The following is a 25,475-nucleotide window of genomic DNA, read 5'->3' on the forward strand; positions in this document are numbered from 1 at the left end:
AAAGTTGCTTCTGTTCATCTGGACGTTCGTCATCATCCAGGTGACGTCTTCAGTCTCAGCTGACTGCAGGTTCCAATCTTATAAACAGGACATGTGCATAATGACTGAAACCAGCCCACTGATGGAACAATGGGCTGGGAGGTCAGTTCCTTAATCATAATTATGCAAATTCTCATGACCACTGATCAACAACCACTGATCAATGTCCATGAGTCCCATTCACAGAGAGCTGGGGAATGGCTGCAATCACAGCATTGTAAGATGGTGACAGATGTACCCTTAGGCCCTCCTCAGCTGAGACTGAAGACGTCACCTGGATGATGACGAAACGTTTCTCCCACAAAACGCTACGTCCAGATGAAAAGAATCAACTTTTGGAGATTTGTTTTCCTGGATGATTGAGAATGCATCAAGAAGGTTTTATGGACTGATGAATCAAAATTTGAAATCTTTGGTACATCACACAGGATCTTTGTACGCCATCGTGTAGGTGAAAGGATGGTTCCACAGTGTGTGTCTGAATTTTGGCATCAATTCTTCAAAACAATTTCAGATATATGAGGTATAAATTTAACTCCGACTCCACATATTGCTATTTTTGGCAAACCACCAAATAACCTTCGTATCACAGCTATCCAAAATAACCTTATTGCCTTTGCTTCTCTTGTTGCCCTTAAAGAATTTGTTGTGTAAATCATCTCAGCCATCATTAATCAAAGTCTGGTTACATGACATCCTAGGACTTCAAAAACTGGAGAAGATAAAATTCTCCCTCAGATGACATCGCCCTGCTGGGCTTGATTCAGGAAGACCTCCAAAAGTTGACCGCGGCCCTGCAGAGGGAGGCAACGAAAGTTGGATTAAGAATCAGCGCCAAAAAAACCAAGGTACTCCGAGTTGACTATGCACATGCCCGCATTCCTGTCATGATCAACCAACAACGTGCTGAAGAGGTGGAGAATTTTACATATCTTGGCAGCATCATCTCGAATGACGGGGTCTCTGATCGGGATGTCGACGCCAGAATAGGGAAGGCAGTTGGTGTCCTGCGACGTCTCCAACCTATTTGGAACTCGACCTCCCTGAATGTAAGGGTCAAGATCAGACTACTGAACTCTATCGTCTTCCCTACTGCACTTTACGCTAGTGAAACCTGGCGCTCAACAAGTGCAATTATTCAACACCTGAACGTGCTTCAACAACATGGCTTGCGGCGAATCCTGAGAATTTCCTACCGGGACCGAATAACAAATGAGGAGGTCCTACGAAGAGCAGGCACCCGCCCATTAGCCGATGTTGTTGCAGAAAGGCGCTTTCGCTTTGCGGGACATATTTTACGCCTACCCCCTCATCGCCCAGCTAAGATTGCCATGACATGGCGTCCACGCACTGGCAAGCGAAAGCAAGGCCGACCAAAGACCACATGGCGTCGAACATTTATGGACGATCTGAGAACTGTCGACATTGCCTGGGACGAAGCTGAAGCAGTCGCTGCTGACCAACATCGATGGAGATCACTAGCTGCCCGATGCGCCGCTCGGCGTAGGAGGAACTAAGTCTAAGTCTAAGTCAGAGGCTCGTCAGATAGATTTTTTACTTACTGGAAACCGTTACTTAAATACTTAGAAAAGTTACCAGCGCGAGAAATCTCTTTGTAGTCCACCATATGACCGTGCACAAATTCTCCTGCTATTGCCAGCAGGGGCTGCTCCACCTCATAAGACTTCGTTTAAGATACTCCAGCATTATTAATTTACTTCAACCGAGGAGCAAGTAGTCATTAATAGCAATATTAACTAATGTTGATTAATGTTAATATTAATCTACAAGGATGAGCGCTAGCACTTTATTGTTGATTTTTTTTTTGGTTTTTTCTTTGGTTTTTGTTTGTTTTGGGGGGTTTTTGGTTTTTTTCTCTTTTTTTGTATGGGTTAATCCAAGCCTATTCAAATGGCGGCCCGCGGGCCAAATGCGGCCCAGAAGCAACCTGCGAGTGGCCCTGCCTGTGGTCCTGGCAGAAACACAGAGAAAACGCAAAAAATGAATTCATTAATTAATTTTAAAAAAATTAAAAATTCCTACAGCGTAGTGTAGACTGTGAATGCAACACTCCTAGTAGCCTAGCAATATTTAACCCACAATGCACCGTGATGTAAACATATTAAACAATCATCGTAATATATGATGCGACAACAGCATGTCTTTCTCACTTCAAAAGCGCAAAATTGACAATGAAAACTGTCGGTTTAACCCTGCCTGGACTGACAAATACTTATTCATTTTACCGAGTTTAATAATCTTACAACCGGAGTTGTACTACCATGGTGAGGGTCCTGTACAGCCCAAGAGAGAGCTGCAGCATCTTCCCTTCGTGTTTGCTTCTTGGCGAAGAAGAAAAGGCCTTTCACAGATTCTGAAACAATGAAATACTGCATGCTGGCCGTGGTGGATGCAGTGAAAAGTGAGTGTGACATCTGCTATTAAAAACGTACCCCTGTAGGACAGTTCAAATATTCGTAGAGTTGAAGTTCTGGCGTCAGACGAGTTTGAAATGCTGTTAGATGACCTGAAGAAAACTGATGTAATGTCTATAGCAGGAGATCACAGACAGAACTGATAATGCACAGTTGTGCGTATATGTCCGTTTTTTGGATGGGAAATTGTTCGGTTTACTACCGTTAGAGGGACACACAGCTGGCGAAATAATGTTTGAGAAGATTTCAGCTCTTTTTGAGGAAAATGGTCTGGATATGAAGCGTGTCTGTATACTTGTGAACGATGGGGCTCCATCCATGGCAGGAAAAGTGAGTGGTCAGCGAAATATTTATTTTAATTTGAAAGGGAATTATCAAAATGTTTTTTTGTTATTATTATTATTATTATTTCAAATGTGCAAAAAATAGTTTAGTTATAGCTCCCTTTTTTTTAAATGGACCTTTTGGTGTGCATTTGTGAGAGGTCACCACCAGATTTATAGGGGGAAAGGAATAAAAAAAACAACTTGTTTTTCAGTACAGTTGTGTGGGTTTGAAATTGATCATGATCTGCTGCTTACTGGCTTCAAAAAAAATATCTGGCCCAGATAAATTCCTCGGTTTGAAAATCTGGCCCAACTAACTTCGTAGTTGAATAGGCATGGGTTAATCCATCTTTCTGTAACATATTTACCTTCAAATTATTGGGAGGGAGTGGGGGGGTATTCATGCCATCTATGTTATTTATGTTTATTGAATGTTATAAAAACGAAAAAGAAGAGACTATCATTTCTACCTGTACCTATGTGCTTTATGACTGTCTGGCATTTGATAAATTTAAAAAAAGAAATTCTAAAGTGATAAAAGAGTAGAATAGAATAGTTTTATTATTATCCATGTACAGCAAAATTGGAGGTGCTCCTCACTGTGTGTTTCCTAGGGCTGCAACTATCGATACATTTAGTAACTATTGAGTGTTCTATTAATTTTTCGATTGAGAAATCAGATGACAAATTATTATTAATGAGAATAATAAATATTCAAAACAGGAAAAAAATGCAGGTCTTTACAGTAGATTGCAGCAGATGGCCCCGCCCCTCCCTGAGCCTGGTTCTGCTGGAGGTTTCTTCCTGTTAAAAGGGAATTTTTCCTTCCCACTGTCGCCAAAGTGCTTGTTCATAGGGGGTCACATGATTGTTGGGTTTTTCTCTGTATTATTGTAGGGTCTACTGTACAATATAAAGTGCCTTGAGGCGACTGTTGTTGTGATTTGGTGCTGTATAAATAAAAATTGAATAGAAATACGTTTTCTTTCACTTTACATGATGTGATCATCGCAGTAACGGCTCCACCTCTTTTCTTTGAAAAAACTTGTGGCCACATGAGCTTAATGTTGGCATGCTTTTTATTCATAGTTGTGTTTCTATTGCAAGTCTGTTGTCAGTTGCAAATGTGAGAGAAATTCTCGAATTTACGTGGTGAACACTCGGCACTACAGAGCCGTGTGTAAAAAGGAAGCATCACAGCAAAAAAATGTGGGATTTTTTATAATCGAGTTTTTCAGGATACATGATGAATCGTTGCAGCCCTAGTGTTTATGCAGAGATTGCTCTGCAGATCTGCACTCGTTTTTTAAGTCTAAATTGATCTTTGTGTAAAATGCATTCATCAACAGAACACATTTGCATTTGCATTTTGTTCTGCTAAATAAATTTAGAGAAAGGCCACCTCCCACCTCTGTCTGTTTAGAGGCAATGGGACAACGATGGGCAGGAGTGGGGAGTTTAAATGCTGCCGGTCAGGAAGCAAAGAGAATGGTCACTGAAAAGGTTCATGGATGTAGTGAAGGAGGGCGTGCATGCTTGCACTAGAGTGAGGTAGAGATGAAGGCAGATGATGCTGCTACCACAGCCCCTAGTTGAAGCAGCTATAAGCAGAAGAAGGACAAAAAGATCAGATCTCCTCTAATAACAATTACAGGATATTTTTTATATATTTGTTTTTTTCAGTGAGAATTTCCAGGACTGAAAAATCTAACCATCAAGGAAATGTCCAAATTTGCAGTTCATCTACCTGGTAAAGACCTATAGACTAAATGCACAAGTGATAAAAATAACAACCTGGTAAAACAACAACAATAATAATAAAAATAATAAACATTTTGAGTTAACAGCTGTCTAACAGGTATGTTAGGTAGGTTTTAGTTCTGAAGTGGATCCAGGCTGAATTCAGAATGGGAGAACGCAGCACATGTGTAGAGAATCGAAACTATCACTGGGGGAAGCAAAATTCAAAGCAAGACACAAGAGACGACTGTCAAAGTAAAACAGGAAATGACTCAGAAGATACCTACGAACTGCAGAGACCACAAAGTCACAAAAAATGTCAAAAAGGGAAGTCTGGGAAAAGAAAGAATAACCTCAAGAGAAAAACAAAAACACTGGGAAATACAAAACTAGCAGTCTGTGCTCGAATAATCATGACATAGAGAGAGGAGCCCAAAACTCAACGAAACCAGAGTGAAGCTTAATTCTAGTCTACTGCAAACATGGACACAGATCCAACACCTTCTGTCCTCTTAAACTTCTTTGAAGTCTCCCTCCTGGGTGCATAGTTGGTGAAGTGAAATGTAAATCTTCTGTTGACAAATCTACAAATCTAATAACACACAGGCAGGTACTCAAACATCCATCTGGAACCAAACATTCAATGCAACTCAGGTCAATTTTATTTATATAAAACTGATTTGAATCAAATGACAACAACAGTCACCTCGAGGTGCTTTATATCATAAGATAAAGAAACTACAACAACAGAGAGAAAACCCCAACAATCGAACGACCTCCTGTGAGCAAGCATGGGAAGAACCTCCAGCAGAACCAGGCTCGAGGAGGTGCAGCCATCTGCTGTGACTAGTTGGGGGTGATGGAAATTCAAACTAGTAATAATTATAAAGCTTAAGGGCAACACTGAAGCAGAAAGCATTTAATAATAAACATGGGCCAACATTATGAAGCAACGCCTGAGACCAGGAGGATGCTTTTACAACTCATATATTTATTTACTATATAGGCTTAAAATAAAGGGCTGCAGACAGGTGTCCGCACATTTGACTAGAACAGGTGTGTCAAACACAAGGCCTGGGGCCCAGAATCGGCCCGGCAGAGACATTTTAAGTGAATTTTACAACATTTCCTGTTGATAAAGACCTCCACCATTGCATGTATTACATATCACATCATTAAATAAAAACTAAACAACAGCAATGGTCTAACATAGTGTAAAAATGGAATCATTCCTATCTGCCACAGAAGCTTCTAGTTTGTTTTACCGTTATAGGGGGTGAAGGACTTTTAATGGGGAGTGAACTACCAGAACGTTTTCTGTAATTTTATATTTATTTATTTGTGTTGACAGATTTCCTGCATTTACTACAGCAGCATATTTTCCTTAAACTGAATTAAATCTTTACACTAAAGTGGGCTGTATGTGGCCCACAATGTAAACGACTTTGACATCACTGCTCTATAATACTTTGGCATACAGAAGAGCAGACAAACATGTGTACCAGTCGTGTTTGTATACCCTGTGTATGTTAGTAAGTCGAGATAATTCACAGCCAACAATCGTTTTGAAGCTCCATATAATCTGCATATTACACCACCCTTTTCTCTATATAAGGAAACATGTTTTCCTCCAGGTGAAGCACAGAGAGTGTTGACTATGTTGCACCTTTAAGACAAGAAATAAGGAGAAAGTCTGACTAGAGAATTAAATAATAGTCTGCAGTCCAAAGAAGAGGCTGAAATAATGGAAATGCTAAATATGATGTCCCAGAGACACTGACTGTGTCTCTGGGACAGTAACATAGATGCAAACACTCTTAGTGACGACATCCAGCAATGACAGAACGTTTAAATTGATAAAATTAGGTCAGTGGACACAGAGCACCAGTCTGTCATGGTGAAGAGAGAACTGAGCCTAACAGCAAGGTTTTTGGTGTCTCTCAGATAAGCTGGAGGATGTTACTGCAGCCGAAGAGAAGTGGTTAAAAGAGAAGCTTTTCAAAAACTGCTCCCAGAGAGCTCTGACACCAAATCTAAAAGCAGGCCAGTTTCTAAAAGGAGCTGTACTTCAGTTTCTTGAAGACTAACTGAAACCGACCTCACGGCCCTTTGTTAGTCAGTGGTGCCAGTTTCAGTCATGATGCAAAGGTACTGTTTTTATAAGGTTGTGTTAGGCCTTTTCCAACATGACTGCACACAAAACATCCATAGAGATATGGATGATCAAGTTTAGTATGGAAGAACTTGACTGACCCGGACAACCTAATAGACCTTTGGCATGAAGGTTGCCAGGCCGTCGTCTCCACCGTCACTGTCTGACCTCAGAAATGCACTTCTGGAAAAATGATTAGAAATTCCCATAAACACAGTCTCGACTCTTTTCATAGAAGAGTTGAAGCTGTCATAGCTCCAGAGGGTGGTCCACATCATAGCAAACCCTGTGGCTTATGAATGGGATCTCACTTGAGTTCATATGTGTGTGAGGGATACAACATGAATGCCTAGAAGAAATGAAACCACAGAACACAGAAGAATTACAGAAAGCATTAACCCCGTTTAAAAGCAAAGCGGTCCCGCCTACGGATGCACACCACGAGGTTTGAATTCAGCTTTACTGCACACCACCTTACCTGGTTCAAGACTATATTTGTCTACCTGTTGGGTAACATTTGTGACTAAGTTAAGATAATTGCATTAATGTTATGTACAGTAAATTACCAGATTACTTTGAGAAAAAGTTTATGGCTCTCCATATAAATTCAGTTTAGAGAGAGAAACTCTAAGTACTCTTGTCTCAGCCGTGAATTGTTCCACCTTTGGCCCAAAAGGTTAGACAAGACTCTCCAACTTTATGTATCTATTTATGCTTATGTCAGTTAGATATATCATGGACTAGCACTGTATCTTCATACAGTTGTCATAGTGGCAGCCATAAATGCATCCCGTGTGTTTGCACTGACATCTTGTGGTCTCACAGATAAATGATGGAGTATGCTGAAGGGCCTGTGTGTGCTTAACTCTGCTGGACTACACACACTGCTTCTTTTATTTATTAATTTTAATAACATTTGTCCCACATGTCCAATCCTTTACCTTTTTATAAAAAAAACAATCACTTTGTGCTTTAGTTGATGGATTCTGCAGATGTTTTTGTAATACATTAAAAATAAAACAAAAGGCAAAAGGGGGACTAATATTAAAGGGAAAGTGGGAAACACAAAGATCCACTGGCTTACAGAATTGTCACTTCCTCGGCCCTTTCCCTTTCCTAACACATATTTTAGCACTTTGTAAAAGAGAATCCCCAAAACAGGCATCCTCTCAATCTTGAACTCCTTCACATTTGTAATCTAAGGATCTTGGAAAGAAAAGCATCAGGAGAGTCTTCTCCAAGCACAACATCTCAGTGCACTTCAGACCTAGCTACACCCTCAGATAAAAAGACAAAACTCTCAAACACAAACTTAGCAACAAAGTGCATGTGGTGCAGTGCACTGACGAGTGCTTACACCTCCACATTGGAGAAACCAAACAGCCACTCCATAAACACATGGCACAACATCGAAGAGCCACCTCATCAGGACAAGACTTGGCTGTACATCTGCATCTAAAGGTGGTTTGAAAATGGAGTGAAAGAAGCATCTATATACACTGTGAACGACCATCTTTGTACTGAGGCGGGGCTTACGACATCAAATATACCACCTAAAATGCAGTTTTTAAAAGCCCTTCAACCTCCACTCACATCTTGCATCATCTGCTGCAACCTGTTGGGGTGGGAGAAGGAAGACAGGATAAAGACATGCTGTGGAAGAGAGACAGAGGTTAATAACAGATATGATTCAATGCAGAGAGGTCTGTTAACACATAGTGAGTGAGAAAGGTGACTGGAAAGGAAAAACTCAATGCATCATGGGAATCCCCCGGCAGCCTACGTCTATTGCAGCATAACTAAGGGAGGATCCAGGGTCACCTGGTCCAGCCCTAACTATATGCTTTAGCAAAAAGGAAAGTTTGAAGCCTAATCTTGAAAGTAGAGATAGTGTCTGTCTCCTGAATCCAAACTGGAAGCTGGTTCCACAGAAGAGGGGCCTGAAAACTGAAGGCTCTGCCTCCCATTCTACTTTTAAATACTCTAGGAACAACAAGTAGGCCTGCAGAGCGAGAGCGAAGTGCTCTAATAGGGTGATATGGTACTACAAGGTCATTAAGATAAGATGGGGCCTGATTATTTAAGACCTTGTATGTGAGGAGCAGGATTTTGAGTTCTGGATTTAACAGGAAGCCAAAACAGGAGAAATCTGCTCTCTCTTTCTAGTCCCTGTCAGGACTCTTGCTGCAGCATTTTGGATTAGCTGAAGGCTTTTCAGGGAGTTTTTAGGACATCCTGATAATAATGAATTACAGTCGTCCAGCCTGGAAGTAATAAATGCATGAACTAGCGTCACTCTGAGACAGGATATTTCTGACTTTAGAGATGTTGCGCACATGGAAGAAAGCAGTCTTACATATTTGTTTAATATGTGCGTTGAAGGACATGTCCTGGTCAAAAATGACTCCAAGGTTCCTCACAGTGTTACTGGAGACCAAGGTAATGCCATCCAGAGGAAGAGTCTGGTTAAAAACTGCATTTCTAGTATTTTTAGAGCCGAGTACAATAACCTTAGTTTTAAGTAACGCTTTATCTTCTGCCACCTTAAAGGCCTGTGGTATGTAGGCAATTAATAGGGACTGAATGTTTAAGATTGAAGCAGATCTCTTCGTAGGAATGGGGTCTAAAAGTCACGTTGATGGTTTGGAGGAAGTAATTGGTGAAGTTAACTCAGAAAGATCAATTGGAGAAAAAGAGTTAAATAAATAAAGTGGTAGTGAAGCAGCTGTAGAAAATGTTACATCTCTCCTTTTCTCCTTGCAGTGTGAGCGCTCCTCACAAACACACATCTGCAGATGATCAGCCAGCTGTTTTACATCTACTCTAACCAGAGAATTTTCCAGCTAAAAGGAAGGTTGGCTTGTTGTGCATAGTCCACTAGCAGATATAGAGTAAAGCATTAACAAATCGTAGGACTTCTCGGAACAGTGTCTGAGAAATAAGGTCTGATGGACACAGAGAGGGTCAAAGTAAATGTCAAAAGTACTAAAACTAGCTTTATGTAATGATACATCTTTGAGATTCTTATAAGTAAAGTTTTCTTTAATGGTTAAAACTTCATTTTTTAAGTAGTTCAGAAAGTCTTTACTACTTAAGGTTAAAGGAATACTTGGTTAAACCGACCTCTAAGTCTTTGTTCTTATTTTCTCCAGTTAAGGCTGAATAGTAAGATGTGTTAGCTTTATGAAAAGCTTTTTATAGAACAGCAAACTCTTTCTCTAGGCTAAATAAACATCTTTTAAATTAGTGAGATTCAATTTCCTCTTTAAGTTCTGTGTTTGTGAGTTTTACCGGGGACACAAGCATTTCTGATTTCTTGCTTTCTTCTGCAGAGGAGCCAAAGTCCAGGGCCGTACACAGTGAGGAAGCAAAACTATTATAGAGATATTCAACCTTTCTGGAAGTAGATTAGTAGCTGCTCTGTACTGTGTTGGCACGTGGCCTTGAAGAAGTTAACAGCAGAGGAATTACACCCTTAAAATCCGTTACAGCACTTTTCCAAAAGACATCTTCAGTAATGACATTTATTCCTCACTGTGTACCCCTTTATGCTAAATTTAAATGTTATTGATCCGACAAAAGGTTTTCAGGGAATACTGTAAGATGTTCAAATTGTATGCCATATTTCAGATCAAGATCCAGGATGTAATAAAGTGGTTGTGTGTTCAGTGAAGCCGACTGAGTCTATGATTTTATGTATCTTTGTCAGTGGCAGGTTTTCCATACCCCAGTGCAGGAGCAGCTGTTGCCTATAGAGGGGCTCATTTGAGAGGCAGGGGCCGCGCCATCTACAACACGTTCCGTGCTGCACCTCCACCTCCACCTATCCCCACCTATGGAACGTGAGTTTTTGCTAACATACAAAGACATTGATGTGATAACAGGGAGTGGAAAACAAAAACACCTTCTAATAGAGCAGGAAATTGCTAGACTGTTTTTGTGTGTGTTTCAGGACATGAAGGCACTGAAGAAGAAAAATAATAAATTAATAGTGTAAAATAAAGGAGTCATAAGAAGAAATAAAGGTCAAGAAGGCAGCAGGAGAGGAATGGTGCAGGCTGGTCATATCCACTGAATAAATAATTTAAGCTGTGTGGTACATGCACTGCTCCAAAAATTGTAGTTTTAATCAGAGTCAGTTCTGCCAGTGTGGGTTGTTAATCCCCAAACAGGAGTGGTTTTACAGGTGCAGGCCCTCGATATTTGTTCCTTTCTCATCGTTTCTGTTTTTTACTAGTTTGTATTTGGCTCGGTCAGTGTCGATACTGGGAGCATAAGGCGATACCTGGACCATGTAGAGGTAATCCACTCCTTCAGGATGACACATGGTGTCCATGGTGGCCAGAAGGTTTGCTGTGTGTGGCCCGGTTTGCTATCCTTGGCATCTCTGTGGGGGGTGGTATGCTATGTTGGGGTGGGACCTATGTTGTTTGCTATGTTGAGATAAGGGGACTCTTCTTCATGTGTTGATCTAGAGAGATCCTGCCAGTTCTTTCCAAGTTGGCTCTCTGGCTCCTTCTCTTTTCCTTCTTTTCTCTTTTCCATGCATCGTGCTGGCTGCTGCGGTCCTGGGGTGTCCTCCCTGCCTTCAGGTTGGCACCTTTTGCGGCTGGTCCTCTTGCGCCTTAGGGGGTGGGCCAAGGTGCCTGGTTTGTGCTGCGTTCTGGGCCCTTCTCTCTGGGTGCCCTTTCTACATCTGTGGGGCCAGGATGTGTTGCTTGTGCTGCACTGCACAATGTCTTAAAGACATAAAGACCAGGATGGTCTTTATGTAAGACTGCTTTCTTCCATTTGTGCAACATCTCTTAACTTAGAAATATCCTGCCTCTGAGTGACGCTGAAAAACTAGTTCATGCATTTATTACTTCAGCCTTCAGTTAATCCAAACCCTGTGATTGTTGTTGATGATGTGCATACATCTCTTCATCAAAGTTTAATCACAACAATGCATATTTGACAAGTTCAATGGACTTCATTGGCTTCCATCCTATTTGAATCCAGTAATCAACTTTGGGATGTACTGTAATGTGATTTTCAGAGGATGAATATCTGCACAAGTTATGTGAAGCAATCAGAAAGTGGAATCTCAAAAGAAGGCTCTTTGTAACCCATGCCACCAAAATGAGGCTGTTTAGAGCCCAACAGGCGGTCGTGTCCTGTACGGTCATCCTAATGAAGTCCTTGCAGGTATTGTTTACTCGAGGAGAATATCAGGAAATCTAATTACCTTTAATGTCAGTTTACCAGATGTTGTCAGATCATCTATGATGTCATTTAGTTAGGACATTTTTCAGTATGAAAACCCGTCACCCTGTCAGTTCTGTATATTTCAATGTTAAATATATGCTTAATATTTGATATTCTATGTCAACAGTGTGGTCTACCAGGATGGATTTTATGGGGCAGAAATATATGTAAGTCAAAGCCCAATGATATGCATTTATATTTCATTTCTGTGTAGTTGCAAGATTGATTTTTAAGCATTTCTTCTAATAATGACCAACTGGCCAAGACAGTAGTCTGGATTTGATGTTGAATTTTGAAGATAATCTCTTCTAATCTGTAATGAGAGCGATTTGAAATTGTTCTGTTTCTCTTCAGGGAGGATATGCAGCCTACAGATATGCACAGCCAGCTGGTACTGCTGCAGCTGCTTATAGTGACAGGTACGATATTTTCTCTTCCATGTCTGAAGCCTTCTTGAAAAAACGTTCTCACAGAACAAAACTGGTCGCATCATCTTATCCTGTTTCTTACTTTATCTGGTATGCTTTCATACCATCATCTGTATGCTCATATGAAAAAGAACATTTTCATACGATTCAAATCAAATCAAATCACTTTTATTGTCACATCACATGTGCAGGTACATTGGTACAGCACATGTGAGTGAAATTCTTGTGTGCGAGCTTCACAAGCAACAGAGTTGTGCAAAATACAATAACATAAACAGGCAAATATACGAATGGCTACATCTGAAACTAATAAATATATGTACAATATATAATAGTATATGCATTTCTGGATGTGTATACTAAATATTTTTCTGTGTGTGTGTGTGTGTGTGTGTGTGTGTGTGTGTGTGTGTGTGTGTGTGTGTGTGTGTGTGTGTGTGTGTGTGTGTGTGTGTGTGTGTATACACATATTTTACAGATTAAATAGAGTAAACAATAAATAAAATATATAAAAATATACAGAGTTGAATATGTGCAAAACAGTGGCATTACTGTACAGTATGGAGTGCATAATGTTGAAGTTCCAGTAGTGAAGCTGAGGTGTCTATGACGTGTTCAGCAGTCTGATGGCCTGGTGGAAGAAGCTGTCTCTCAGTCTGCTGGTACGGGACCGGATGCTGCAGAACCTCCTTCCTGATGGAAGTAGTCTGAACAGTTTATGGCTGGGGTGACTGGAGTCCTTGATGATCCTCCCCGCTTTCCTCAGGCACCGCTTCCTGTAGATGTCTTGGAGGGAGGGAAGCTCACCTCCAATTATCCGTTCAGAGCACCGCACTACTCGCTGGAGAGCTTTGCGGTTGTAGGCGGTGCTGTTGCCATACCAGGTGGTGATGCATCCAGTGAGGATGCTCTCAATGGCACAGTGATAGAAGGTCCTGAGGATGCGGGGGCTCATGCCGAATCTTTTCAGTCTCCTGAGAAAGAAGAGGCGCTGCTGCGCCTTCTTCACTGTTTTGTTTGTGTGTACTGACCACGTAAGATCCTCAGCCAGGTGTACACCAAGGAACCGGAAGCTTCTCACTCTCTCCACAGCAGCGCCGTTGATGGTGATGGGGGTGTGTACTTCTCTGCACCTCCGGAAGTCCACTATCAACTCCTTTGTCTTTGCGACGTTGAGGGTGAGATGGTTGTCTTGACACCAGTGGGTCAATTCTATGGAGCCCTGTGAAAAACTAAGCATAGACCATGTTTCTTCTTCTATGGTTATGGTTTTCTGGATGCCTTTATCTCTCTTTTACAACATTGCTTGCGAGCACAGATCTCTTAAGGTCCTGCCAGAGACAACACCAAATGGTCCAAGGTCTGGACTTGGACTGGCTTTTGGCTCACAATTTTCAAGACTTTCTGAAATCTCATATACCGTGCTTATTTGTTTATTATTGTGGGATCTTTACCTACAACATAAAGTGTGTCTCGGGAACTGTTGTTGTGATTTGGCACTGTATAAATAAAACTGAACTGAACTGAAAATTAGATTACTCCTAATGTCTTAGAGTTCAGGATCCTGTGTTTTTCCTCAGGTTTGATGATTCCTGTAGAACGTGACTAGTGTTGTTTAATAATGAGGGTTTCCATACCTGTTCGACGTGAATAGTGCACTGTGCATGCAGTGGGAATGTCTATCACAGGACCGGGTTCCCACCCCTGGAGTCGAGCTGCTTGCACGTAATGTCGCCACTGTCATACACAGTAAAAGCTTATAAGCAATCATAAACCCAGCGTTTTTACTAAACATCAAACATGATGTCAGAAGTTGTGGTTTGGTCATGTGCTAAAAAGCTGCCAACAAAGCGGTAAGCTAAACGTTTTCTCAGCCCTTTAAAGACATAGCAAGCAAGCAGCTAACGTTGTTCAGCTATCGTAGCAAAGGCTATTAAACATCAATGACCATGTGGAAGGATTCTGTAGACCAGAATCATTGATGTTTAATGGAAACATTGCCAAGAAGTCGCCCATGTACGAGCAAGAATACGATATATTCATGGCAGCATGAGAAAGCAACTACTGCATGACAGTGACTTAACCTTAAGCAAAGCAATTGAAATGAGCTAAATATTCGAATAGCAGCCCCAAACGACAGCAAAGGTGGATAGTTTCATCACAAAATAAGTGCGACACGATCAGAACAGAGTCCTGCACATGCAATAACTAACTGCAACAACTGTGGAGGTGGCGTTGAGATGCAAGCGCCCAGCAGTGATGAAGAAATGTTCTTTGTGAATGGGGTCAATATAGACACTGGGAATCCCTGTTTTCTGCATAGGAATGACGTATTCACCACTGTGCATATCAATGAAAAACCAATAGAGCTGCCGTCAAATGTAATGTCATGCCCGCCGACTGAAACAAAACAGAAGACTCAGAAAACCAAACTGGTGGCATATGGAGGTGAGGAAATTCAAACAGCTGGCACAGCTACACTTTGACCCACTCTGCAGGCAAGGAATACCCGCTGTAATTCTTTGTAGTGAAATGGGTCAACGACATAATCATTGGTGGAAGAGATATGAAAGCATGAACAGTATCTCAGAAAGGAACTCGAGCATGTGAGGGAAGTCCAACTGAAGTCCAAATTCCAACTTGAGGAAGTCTGTTATGTTGGCCATGTATTCACAAGCAAGGGCCTCAAGCCTGATCCAGCTAAGACCAAAGCAATTAATGAGATTTTCATACCAGAAAATGTCACAGCCCTCCGGTGCTTCTTGGGGATGATCAACTTTTTAGGAAAGTTCTTTCCCAGAGTGACCTCTCAGCCCCATTTCATGAGCTAACACACAAAGACATTCAGTGGTGCTGGCTAAAGCAGCATCAAGATGCATTCAATGCTTTAACAAAGAGCCAGTCCAGCCACTCTCAGCTACTATGATGTGCAGAAACCCATCACACTTACTGTACGTGTGACGCCTCACAGTACCGGCTTGGAGCTTTATGAAGCGCCTTGAGGCGACTTTTGTTGTGATTTGGCGCTATATAAATAAAATTGAATTGAATTGAATTGTGTGCCTTCAGGTGCTCCGACCGCCTGCTCCTCTTGTACACAGACTGAGATCCATGGATCAAGAAAGAGCTTCTTCCTGTTGTCTTTGCATGTTCCAAATTCAATGATTATATCTGTGGAAAGCAGATCTAAATCAAAACTTATCACCAACCATTAGTCACAATCCCACATATTCTAAATGAAACGATGGTTTCTACAGCCGACCTTTACATGGAGGAAATGGAAACTAAAGCTCTTGGCTTTGTCCAAAGGATAACACGCAGCCACTGGTACAGATATATGGATGCCACCTTAGTCTGAATCAAAACCTTTCACCAAACATGTTAGCTCAGTGGATAGAAACATACAGTTCACCAAGGAAGATACAAAGGATAAAAGTTTGCTGTTTCTGGACTGTGCTGTGCGCACTGAGGATGGAAACCTCAGCATTGAAGTTTACTGGAAACCCACACACAGACCAGTACCTGTTGTTTGACTCCCACCACCATCTGGAACACAGATGTGGGGTGATCAAGGCCCTTGTTGTGGAAATTTTAACACTAACCTGCAACATACCCATCTTGGGGGGGTTTACCTTCAGCCCCATCCTTAAAACCTTCTCCCTCACAGAGAGAATTATGACCTTCAACTTCTGGCTCTTGGCGAAGGCGGTCACACTTTTCTCCTCTCCCTTTCCTTATCTTCCCTGCTTAGCTTCTTGTGTTCTTGTCTAGTCTAGTCTATTTTTTACTTTTCCCTGGAACACTCTCTCACAGTCTGTTCTCTAAAACCTAAAAGAGGAATTATGGATTTGATCAACTGGTCCCTGAATGCAATTGACACCAGCTTCTCAACGAGAAGCCGGGGATCGGGGGAGCCTGACTGTCCTGGAGGGACTTTCCCTGCCGGATACACGATGGACGGGTGGACGAACTGGAGGGTCGTGTGCCTGGCGGGACTGTCAACAACAACAACAACAACAATCTTTATTTATAGAGCACATTTAAAAGCCTTGGGCATACCAAAGTGCTTTACATAAAACAATAAAAAATGTCGATCAAGGACATTGAAGATATCTACCTGTTCGGAACCATGATAACAGGGTTCTTGCTGATCGGAGCTGGCTTGGCCCTGGCTTATCAAAGATTAAAGAAAGCGGAATCGGCTGTTCCTACCCCCACAAGGCTGCCCGCTGGGATTGAAACGATAGGACGAGGCGTGAGTTCTCAGAATGGGCTCATTGAACGCAGCACGGATAAGATCTTGGAGAAGCTCGAGGCTGCCGTGAACACTCAGAATAAGACCGCTGAGTGAAAATTGGATAACATCGTGGAGAAGCTCGCGGCTCTCCAACGGCAGATTGAGAGACCAGTGTCGAACAACAGCTTTGAAATTCACATGAGTTGTTCGCACTAAAGTAAAAACCATCATCACTTCATGCAGCTACCACTTCAGCGCCAGCTGTGGTCTCAAGGCTGGAGCTGAACAACAACACCCTGATAACGACTGTGCTTAGACTGTTCCTCCCCCATGCAAGGCCACCTGGGTTGGCTGGAAGACTGTTTACTTAGCCCGGCAGGGTGAAGGACACTGTCTCAGCTGAACTGAACACATACACTGATACACACTCATCCCCCTCCCTTTCCAAACGCCTTCTATGCCTGTCCCCTCCCGCGGCAGATGGCGGTCGACTGGACCAGCGCAGAAATGCTGCAGGACCGGATGCCTTGTCTACACCGGCTCTCTCTCACCTTTACCCGCCCCTGTTGCTTGTCTTGTGTTTCTGTGGTGTATTGACAGTCATGTGCTTTTTGTGCTGGGGTGTTTTTTCTGTTCTCCCAGTACGAGCTCAGTCTGAGTGGAGTTTTTTTCTCCTCCTCTCACCTCATGTTATGTATTTTCGTTGTTTTTTCCTATCAGCCTACCTTCTCTGACTTGTCTTTCCAATGTGATATTTGTGTAAAGTTTGGTCAGAAGGTTCCTTTGAAAGTGTGCTTGCGCCGTAGCGTGCTGCCTGCTGTAACCCATAATTTTCTTCAGGATTAATAAAGTATTCTGATTCTGATTCTGATTCTGATTGGTTTCTGCTTGGCTGTCACCTAAAGATTTGCATCCCTGATGTAAAAGAAACACCAACCAGGGAGAAATGACAAACTGAACAACATCATCATTCCTTGTGTAACTGCTTTGTCAGAGAAACTCAGGAGAATTTGAGCATCCCAGTGCACCTCAGACTAAGCCACACCCTCAACCAAAACCGCCAAAATCATCTAAGCCACACAGTGTTTGCTGTGCAGTGCATCAAGAAGTGCTCAGAAAAATCAAAGGTCAAAAGTCACTCTTTCAGAGATGAAGGATGCAAGAAGGTTTGAAAGAGGAGTAAAAGATCCATGTCTGCTATGAACGCCCATCTTTGAACAGAAGGGGTGGCCTACAGCACCATCTATCAGCCACGTGTGGTGCAGTGTCAACACAGTCTAAAGATCCCTTCTCAGGCATTTGGCGCCTACAACCAGACCTCAGTTCACATGATTGGGTGGGGCAAGGTTTCACAATGGTTTCAACTGTAACTCTCAGTAATGGTAATATACCCACACCTTCTTTTCATTGGCTCATGTGATGACTTACCTGACTTAACCTTCACCTGGGGTTACATACCTGGTTTTTAGAAATGAAGAAGCCTCTTGGATGAGAGGTGAAAGAAATCCAGTTGGTATGTTCAAGCTCTGTAGATTAGATGACCTTGATGACTGAGAACCCACACAGACATGTTTCTGTAGCCTTTCTTCCCGTTCATGCTGGAGATCAAACAAATCCAATGCTGCCCTCCTGTTTAAAACATCAGTTTTGAGAGAAGCATAATTTTCATTACATGGCCTGCCAGCCTTTAGTGTGATTGATTAGTGAAAATGATTATAGATCTCAGTTAAAATAAGTGGCTCCAAGATATGATAATATATTATTAATTACTCTTTGACAGTTGAAGCTGAGAATGCTAACAATATTTCTGACTGAATTCCCAATCAGAAAAGACTGGTACACAATATAACACCAGTGAGAGTTGGAACTCCAGGTTTCACCTGGCCCGGCGAGTCGATTCAGCACTGCCTTAATGCAGCTAAGTGAAAGCTGCAACCCATTCCTTATTATTGCCGTTGTAAATAGACGGGTATTTATAAGGTCTAGCATTTTTCTTTGAGTACTTTAATCAGCACACACATGCAGTGCTTCAGTCTATGACTGTCGTGCACGCCGTTCTATACTGAGGCTTGTGTCTTTGAGCTCAGATACTTTTCCTGTCACATTTTAACAAACCAAGTGCATCAGAGCAACACTTTGACAGATGAGGGAGAATAACAAGCAAACAAAGCACGTCCCAGGTGGTGGCGGGCATGAGAGATAGGATAGAGTCCCAGCTAATACTGTTAATATCAAACTTTCATTTTTCACCTTCCATCTTTCAAATATGTTTATAGTCTTTGTTTTGCAGCAGTTGCTTAAGCAACTGTACATTTATACTGCATTTTAATAAAAGCTGATTCTTCCTACTTCCTTTTATGTAGTTACGGCAGAGTCTATGCAACCGCAGACCCCTATCACCACACCATTGGTCCTGCAGCCACATACAGTGTGGGCACTATGGTAAGTCTGCTCCCTGTTTCCTCACTGCTGATTACTGCACCATACTAGAATATTACAGTAGACTGATACAACATTCACACACTGTCTTTGAAATACACTGTATGACACCATACATATTATTGGAGATCGTTAAAAATGTGAATATTTATATGAACAAATAAACCAGTACATCAATAGCTCACATGAAGGTTTAAGAGTTTCAGAAGCTCTCCAACAAAAGCTTTTGTTTGTACTGAGTTCTGATTCTCTTGGAGGCTCACATTTCAGAAAACCAGAACCAGCTTTGTTTGTTTTGGAGAAATCAGTTGTTTTATTTGAACGCCACTTTCTTAGGTGAGAAAGTCTCTTTGTCTTTAGTCAGCTTCTCTCAAACTTCAAAGAGGCGGAGAAAACCAGACTTTCTTTGTTTTGTGTCAGTCAGTATGAACTACGCAGCACAGGCTTCAACAAGAGAGGGAAAAGGAGGAGAACACGAAGCTGAATGTGAGCTTCTGTTAGCTGCAGGTGTTTCTGCTGCTGCTCATAGATCAGACACTGAGTGCAGACAAAATCTAATACAGCAAACAAGATAATATATCTAACATAGGAAATATTATATTCTAATGAATCCACTCATTATGTGGTGGTTTCCACATAAAGAGGATCATATTAAACAATGAGATCATTTTGACGAGCAAGTTTTTTTCTATTCTTTTAGAAAATTTTAATTTTTGTGGGCAGGACTGGATTAGTACCTCTGTGTGTGGTTTACCAGAGTCATGACATTTCATTCAAATCCAGCAAATGTTCAATTTAAATAACAGACATGGCACAAGCAGTGAACTGGAAATGTCAGCAGGTCTTTTAGTTAGCTAGACAAATCAAGTGTTTTACCTTTCTTTATTTACCATACTAATAATAATAATAATAATAACGTATGTGTCACAGATTTTATATGTCAGTCTGAAACTGGTGAAGGAGCGAGGATACTCTCTCTCCTCAGATGAAACTGTGTGAAGTCTGACAAACAAGCTCCATCTAGAATAACACAGATCTCAAATACTGTCAGAAAAATAGAAACATGAGCTTCATCTGTGTTTCTGCTTCATCAGCTAAAGCCGAGTTTATCAATGCTGTCATGCAGTAAGCTGTTGTAACCATACTGCTTTCTATCCACAAATATAGAATAAAATGATCTCTTGGACAAATCATGGGTACACCACAGTGACAGCATTGAGATTTGTAGCATTGGCCGACATCAGGTTCAGTTTTCTTTAGTCTTTATTCAGCTTTCTGCAGGTGACTGACCTCCAGCTTGTTAATGATGGTGTGAATCTCTTCATGACATGAATTCTTCACGTTGATATGTTTCTGCTCTTTTTCAAACTTTTGACTCTTTATTTGGGTTGTTTTTGTTTGTTTGTTTGTTTGTTTAACTGCATTGTAAGCACATCACATCGATCTTAATGAATGAAAAAACTCACAGATGTGATGAAAGTGGTTTTGAGCAGCATCACCTGTCAGGTTGTTACCGTTTTGTATCTAACACTGAAGACGAGCCTCTGTGTTTGTTTGTTTGTTTGTTTGTTTGTTTGTTTGTTTGTTTGTTTGTTTGTTTGTTTGTTTGTTTGTTTGTTTGTTTGTTTGTTTGTTTGTTTGTCTACTAGTTGGATGATGTTTTATAAATGGTTGTGAGCACTCTGTGTTTGTTGGTGCTGGTGCATTTCATGTTTGCCTTCATTAGTCATTAACTATAAATATTCTTCAGTGCTCATCTTTTTGAAGGCTACTCTGCACTGCAGAAGGACGATGCTTCTTTGTGACGTTTGTGTCCTGCATCAGCATATTTTAAACCTCTGATTAGGCCAACAGTAGATTTAAACTGATAAGATGGTCAAAAAAAGCAGCTAAATACATTTTTATACAAATGAGCTTTTGATAAATTTTTTCACTGTTTTATATTATTTTATGTGTGTTGGTATTTCTGGTTTTATTGTGAGGCACTTTGTGATTTTTATCTGTGAAATGTGCTATATAAATAAATGTTCCTTACTTACTCAAAAAGTAACATTGGAATCAATATTTTACAGTAAGGTAACATCAGTTTTGATTTATACATTGTTTCCTAACTCTATAAGACAAATTATGACAAATAATCCAAATAAATGTGTCAAATTTATTAAAAAATAGAAACAAGTGGGTCAAAGATCAACTGGGAAAGTGCTAATGAGGGCACATTTATGACCCATTCACAATATTTGACAGCTGTGTCCTTGCTGTTAAATTACAATAAAATTATAAATGAGTTTAAAGAAATAAATCTCTCACACTGAGCTCCCCCTCTGTGGCGTTATTTTTGTGCCACTATTCTGAGCGCACGTAAAAAAAAAAATTGCAGGTGCAAGTGTTGCATTTTGAGGAGAAATTTATTTTGAGTAAAGAAAAGCTCAATTTGAATGAACAAAATTCATTGCTACGTGCAAGAAATGTATTTCCATCTTTGCTATTATCCACACACACAAAAAAAAATCTGATTGGCTGTTTTGGTCTCCAATCAGCTCGAAATGACGAAATGCAATATCGCAGAATGCATTTCGTCCAAAACTCAAACGAGGCAGTGGCGGAGTAACACAGAGTGGCAGAGTTTGAAATATTACTCTTTCTGGGGATATTTGAAGTTGACACAGAAACATTCTCGCATGAAAATATCTTAAAAGTTTATTTTGTGACACAGACAGAGTAATATTTCAAACTCCGCCCCTCTGTGTATATAACGGTGTAGAGAAAGAGTTGAGCGCGCACGGGCAGAAATGTTGAGAGCGCGAGCAACACACTGCGAGCGAGCGCAAATGCAAAAACTGAGCGAGAGGGGCTGCTGTTGTGTGTGTGTGTGTGTGTGTGTGTGTGTGTGTGTGTGTGTGTGTGTGTGTGTGTGTGTGTGTGTGTGTGTGTGGATAATAGCAAACACTGAAATACAGTTTTTGCACGCAGCAATGAATTTTTTTCACTCAAATTCAGCTTTTCTTCACTCAAAATAAATTTCTCCTCAAAATGCAACACTTGCATATGCAAATGTTTTTACGTGCGCTCAGAATAGTGGCACAAAAATAACGCCATACCCCTCTAACTAAATCTACAGTGTTGTCAGTTTGAATGAATAGATCTGATCCAAACTATTGGAGGCTACTGAACAAATGTCCTGCAGTAATAGTTTTTTGTGATATCATAGTTCAGTATTTTTGACATATACGCTGTAAGTACTTTTTCCACAGGAATCCAGGGCCCATTACACAAACCTCAGAGCCTACGACAAATGTTTACAGTTTTTCTCAGTCGCTTTGGTGCTGTTCTCACATCACTATTAACATTTGTACAGCAGTTAGTGTATTTCTCAAAACAATTGGTGCAAACTGCAAAACCTAGTGGATAACCTGCAAAAGCAGGTCACTTGCTCAAAATCGATAATCCATTCCTGAAAAGCAAGTATTCATGTCAATGAAGCTGCCAGTGTCACCAAAATGTGAAGTCGTGACACCATCTTGATGAACAACATGACAAATAGCTTTGTCATGTTGTCATTATGAGTGTTCAGTATTCTCTCAGTGTTTTCCAAGAAAAGGTCAGAACTCGGTGACACTACCTGAAAATGCTCAAGACAGCACTATATACTTTTTGTACTGACATCCCTGTAGTTAGGGAAGTAAGTGAGTACAAGACACTGAATACGCGTGTTTCACATTTTTATTGTGCCAAAGAAAACTCTACAGTCACTTATTTAGAATAAACATGAGAAACATCGTTTTGGTCGAGCTGTGCACAAATGTGAACAATACAACGGTGCACATTGTAACTGAACACACATGAATCACTCTGGCACATCCAGACGTTCCTGTCTGTCTGGCCACATATTTTCATCTACATCACAACAGATATAATTCCTTGCAATGCAGCGAGGAAAGTATCTCCTGGAGTGGCGACTCCACCCTCTGCATGACTCTGCTGTGATGTCGTCACATGCATCCATGGCTGCTAGCAGGGCCATTTGCACATGTGAATGCTGGTCATAAACCTCCCACCTCCAGGCACAGAAAAACTTCTCTATCTGATTAAGGAGTGGGGAGTAGGGAGGCAGATATTCAACCAGCGTTCTGTCATCTCAAACCACTGTGTGACCATGTGTGAGTGTTGAAAAGTGACATTATTCCAAACAACAACATACTTGTTGAGTTGGCCTCCACCCCACTCATTCTCAGGGACTATGTCCCAGTGAAGAGTGTCTAAAAGAGTCAGGAGATGTTGTGTATTGTATGGAGGGGAATATGGGTGAGGATGCCATTGTCTGAGATGGCTGCACACATTGTAACATTCACTCCGTGGGACATCAGTGGTTGCTCTCTGTCCAGTGTGATTTCTTCCACGCCATCTGCCTTTGGCCAGACTGAACCCGCCTCATCAACGTACGAATGTGTGCAGTGGTTCTCTGGCTTCCAGCTCCACGCTTTAGAGAGAGAAATGTAACAACATTTCCTGTGTAACATAATGCATTTTGTATGTTCTGTGAGTATATACACAGAATTGCTTTTCTACTGCATGAAACTACACAGAGTAAAACAGTTTACAGTGCTGAACATTAGAGTATACATACAAGACGTGTTTTACCCGTACATCTCCTTCAGTCTTTCACTGTTGGGTTCAAATGCACTTTGTACAATTGTTTCGTGCACATTTCTTTTCTCTTGAGCACTCTGTGAATTGTTGTAATTGACACAGATCCAATATTGCCAAACACATCGTTATCCTCTATGACAGCGCTTTGAATTTCTTTCAACTGTCTTGCATTGTTTGCAGTCATCGTTACACAAATGGCTTCCTCTTGCTGCAGGGTAAAAAGGGCCCCTCTTCCACCTCTGCGAGGTTGTCTTTCAGTCCTTCGTGGTGCAGATTACAGCAAAATTACAGTAATATACACTAAACATGAGATATTATGTCCAGTACTATACATACCTGTTCTCCCTACGAAATGTTTGAACGATTGAGTTCACAGTGGTTCTTCCAACATTTGGTCGCACCCTCCGACCAGCCTCATCCATTGTGAGGCCGTGATTGACAACATGGACAACAAGTGTTGCCCTACTTTCATTAGGGATCTGCGTATGTGTTTGGCGTCTTCTCCCTCTTCCCCGGGTCAGCATCGTGGAAGAGGGGTGAGGATGCAGGGGGGACAAACTCCCTGCATCCTCACCCCTCTTCCACGATGCTGACCTTCCATTTCTGTGTCACAGAATTGTAGAAATGGTACACACCATGTCCTGCTCGGTTCATATATGCTTGCCAATTGAGGGTTCATGGGATTGATCCATGAGTAACTGTGAACAAGTGGCCTGTCATTGGTTACAACTAATACTTCCCACATCCCCTCGTCAGTGAAAGCTGAAGTTCACCTGAGAGAAATTGGTGAATTTCAGGGACTTTCCAGGAGAAAATAATAACAAAAGGTATCAAATTTGAAAATTAATTCAACAATTTTGTAAGTAAGAGACTCAAGCAATGAAATGAAGACTATTAGTTTTATTGGGAACGACTATTCAGCATCCAAGAGTAGAGTTCATTTGTTGTCGACAGCAGAGAACTGTATGAAAGCAACTGATACATGTCCAAGAGCATTTGCAGTTTGTTCATTTTTTTTTTTTTTTTTTTTTTTTTTCTAAATGACATCAGAAACAGCAGTATGCGACATTACGTGATGGCAGAGCTTCAGTTCATCCTTTGTCATTTTTTTTTTTTTTTTTTTTTTTTTTTTTTTTAATAAATAGGACAGGGGGAATGAATGAGAGAGAGAGGGGGAGAGAAAGAAAGAAAACCAAAGGGGAGAAGAGACGGTGAGAAGGGGGGGGAAGAGAGACAAAAAAAAAAAAAAAAAAAAAACTCCTGGGTCACCTGTATGGAGAAAAAAAAAACAAACAAACAAACAAACAAACAGAGGAGACAGCAAACAACAAAGAGCAACATAATAATAGAGAAAACAAAGCACCATCACAATAAACTAGCTAGTCATAGATATCAGTATTTACTAAGTAATAAACAATATTGTGCAGCACGCAAGATAGACAGCGCACAGTGTGCTTTGAGGCAGCAGCCAAGAAAACTTTAGTCCGCGTCTGTGAATACCCATGTGTGCATACCTGTGTGGATCAGCATGCTTGCATTCCAAAGGTTTCTCCATGTAATGATCTGCTAGGGAGTGTGGGGGGGCCTCAGCCCCGTCCTCCAGGGTGTGAAGCGGGTATGGAGGAGATCAAAACTCCAGACATCCAGAGGCCCCCAGAACACAAAAGACCATGGAAGACCAACAGAGGGGCAGCCGCGCCACTGTTCCAGTAAGAGCTGAGGAGAGTCCCAGATGAGGGCTCACTCAGCAGCCGCGGAGCAGAAGCCAGGGGGGGTTGCAGT

The 25,475-nt window shown here is 41.3% G+C and overlaps 1 protein-coding gene across 1 annotated transcript in view; it reads left to right on the forward strand.

The window, feature by feature from the left end:
- The window catches only part of LOC146626096 (RNA binding protein fox-1 homolog 3-like), a 171,604-nt gene that overhangs the window by 141,263 nt on the left and 4,866 nt on the right, over positions 1 to 25,475 (forward strand). Inside the window, exons 7-10 of the mRNA XM_085361150.1 lie at positions 10,402 to 10,534; positions 12,067 to 12,106; positions 12,294 to 12,358; positions 18,968 to 19,046. Coding sequence (XP_085217276.1) covers positions 10,402 to 10,534; positions 12,067 to 12,106; positions 12,294 to 12,358; positions 18,968 to 19,046 — 317 coding nt within the window. The remainder of the gene's footprint in view (positions 1 to 10,401; positions 10,535 to 12,066; positions 12,107 to 12,293; positions 12,359 to 18,967; positions 19,047 to 25,475) is intronic.

The sequence above is a fragment of the Diplotaxodon limnothrissa genome, linkage group LG8 (genome assembly GCF_057381915.1).
Source record: "Diplotaxodon limnothrissa isolate DT_005_m linkage group LG8, D_limnothrissa_male_GT1.1, whole genome shotgun sequence".
Lineage (NCBI taxonomy): Eukaryota > Metazoa > Chordata > Actinopteri > Cichliformes > Cichlidae > Diplotaxodon > Diplotaxodon limnothrissa.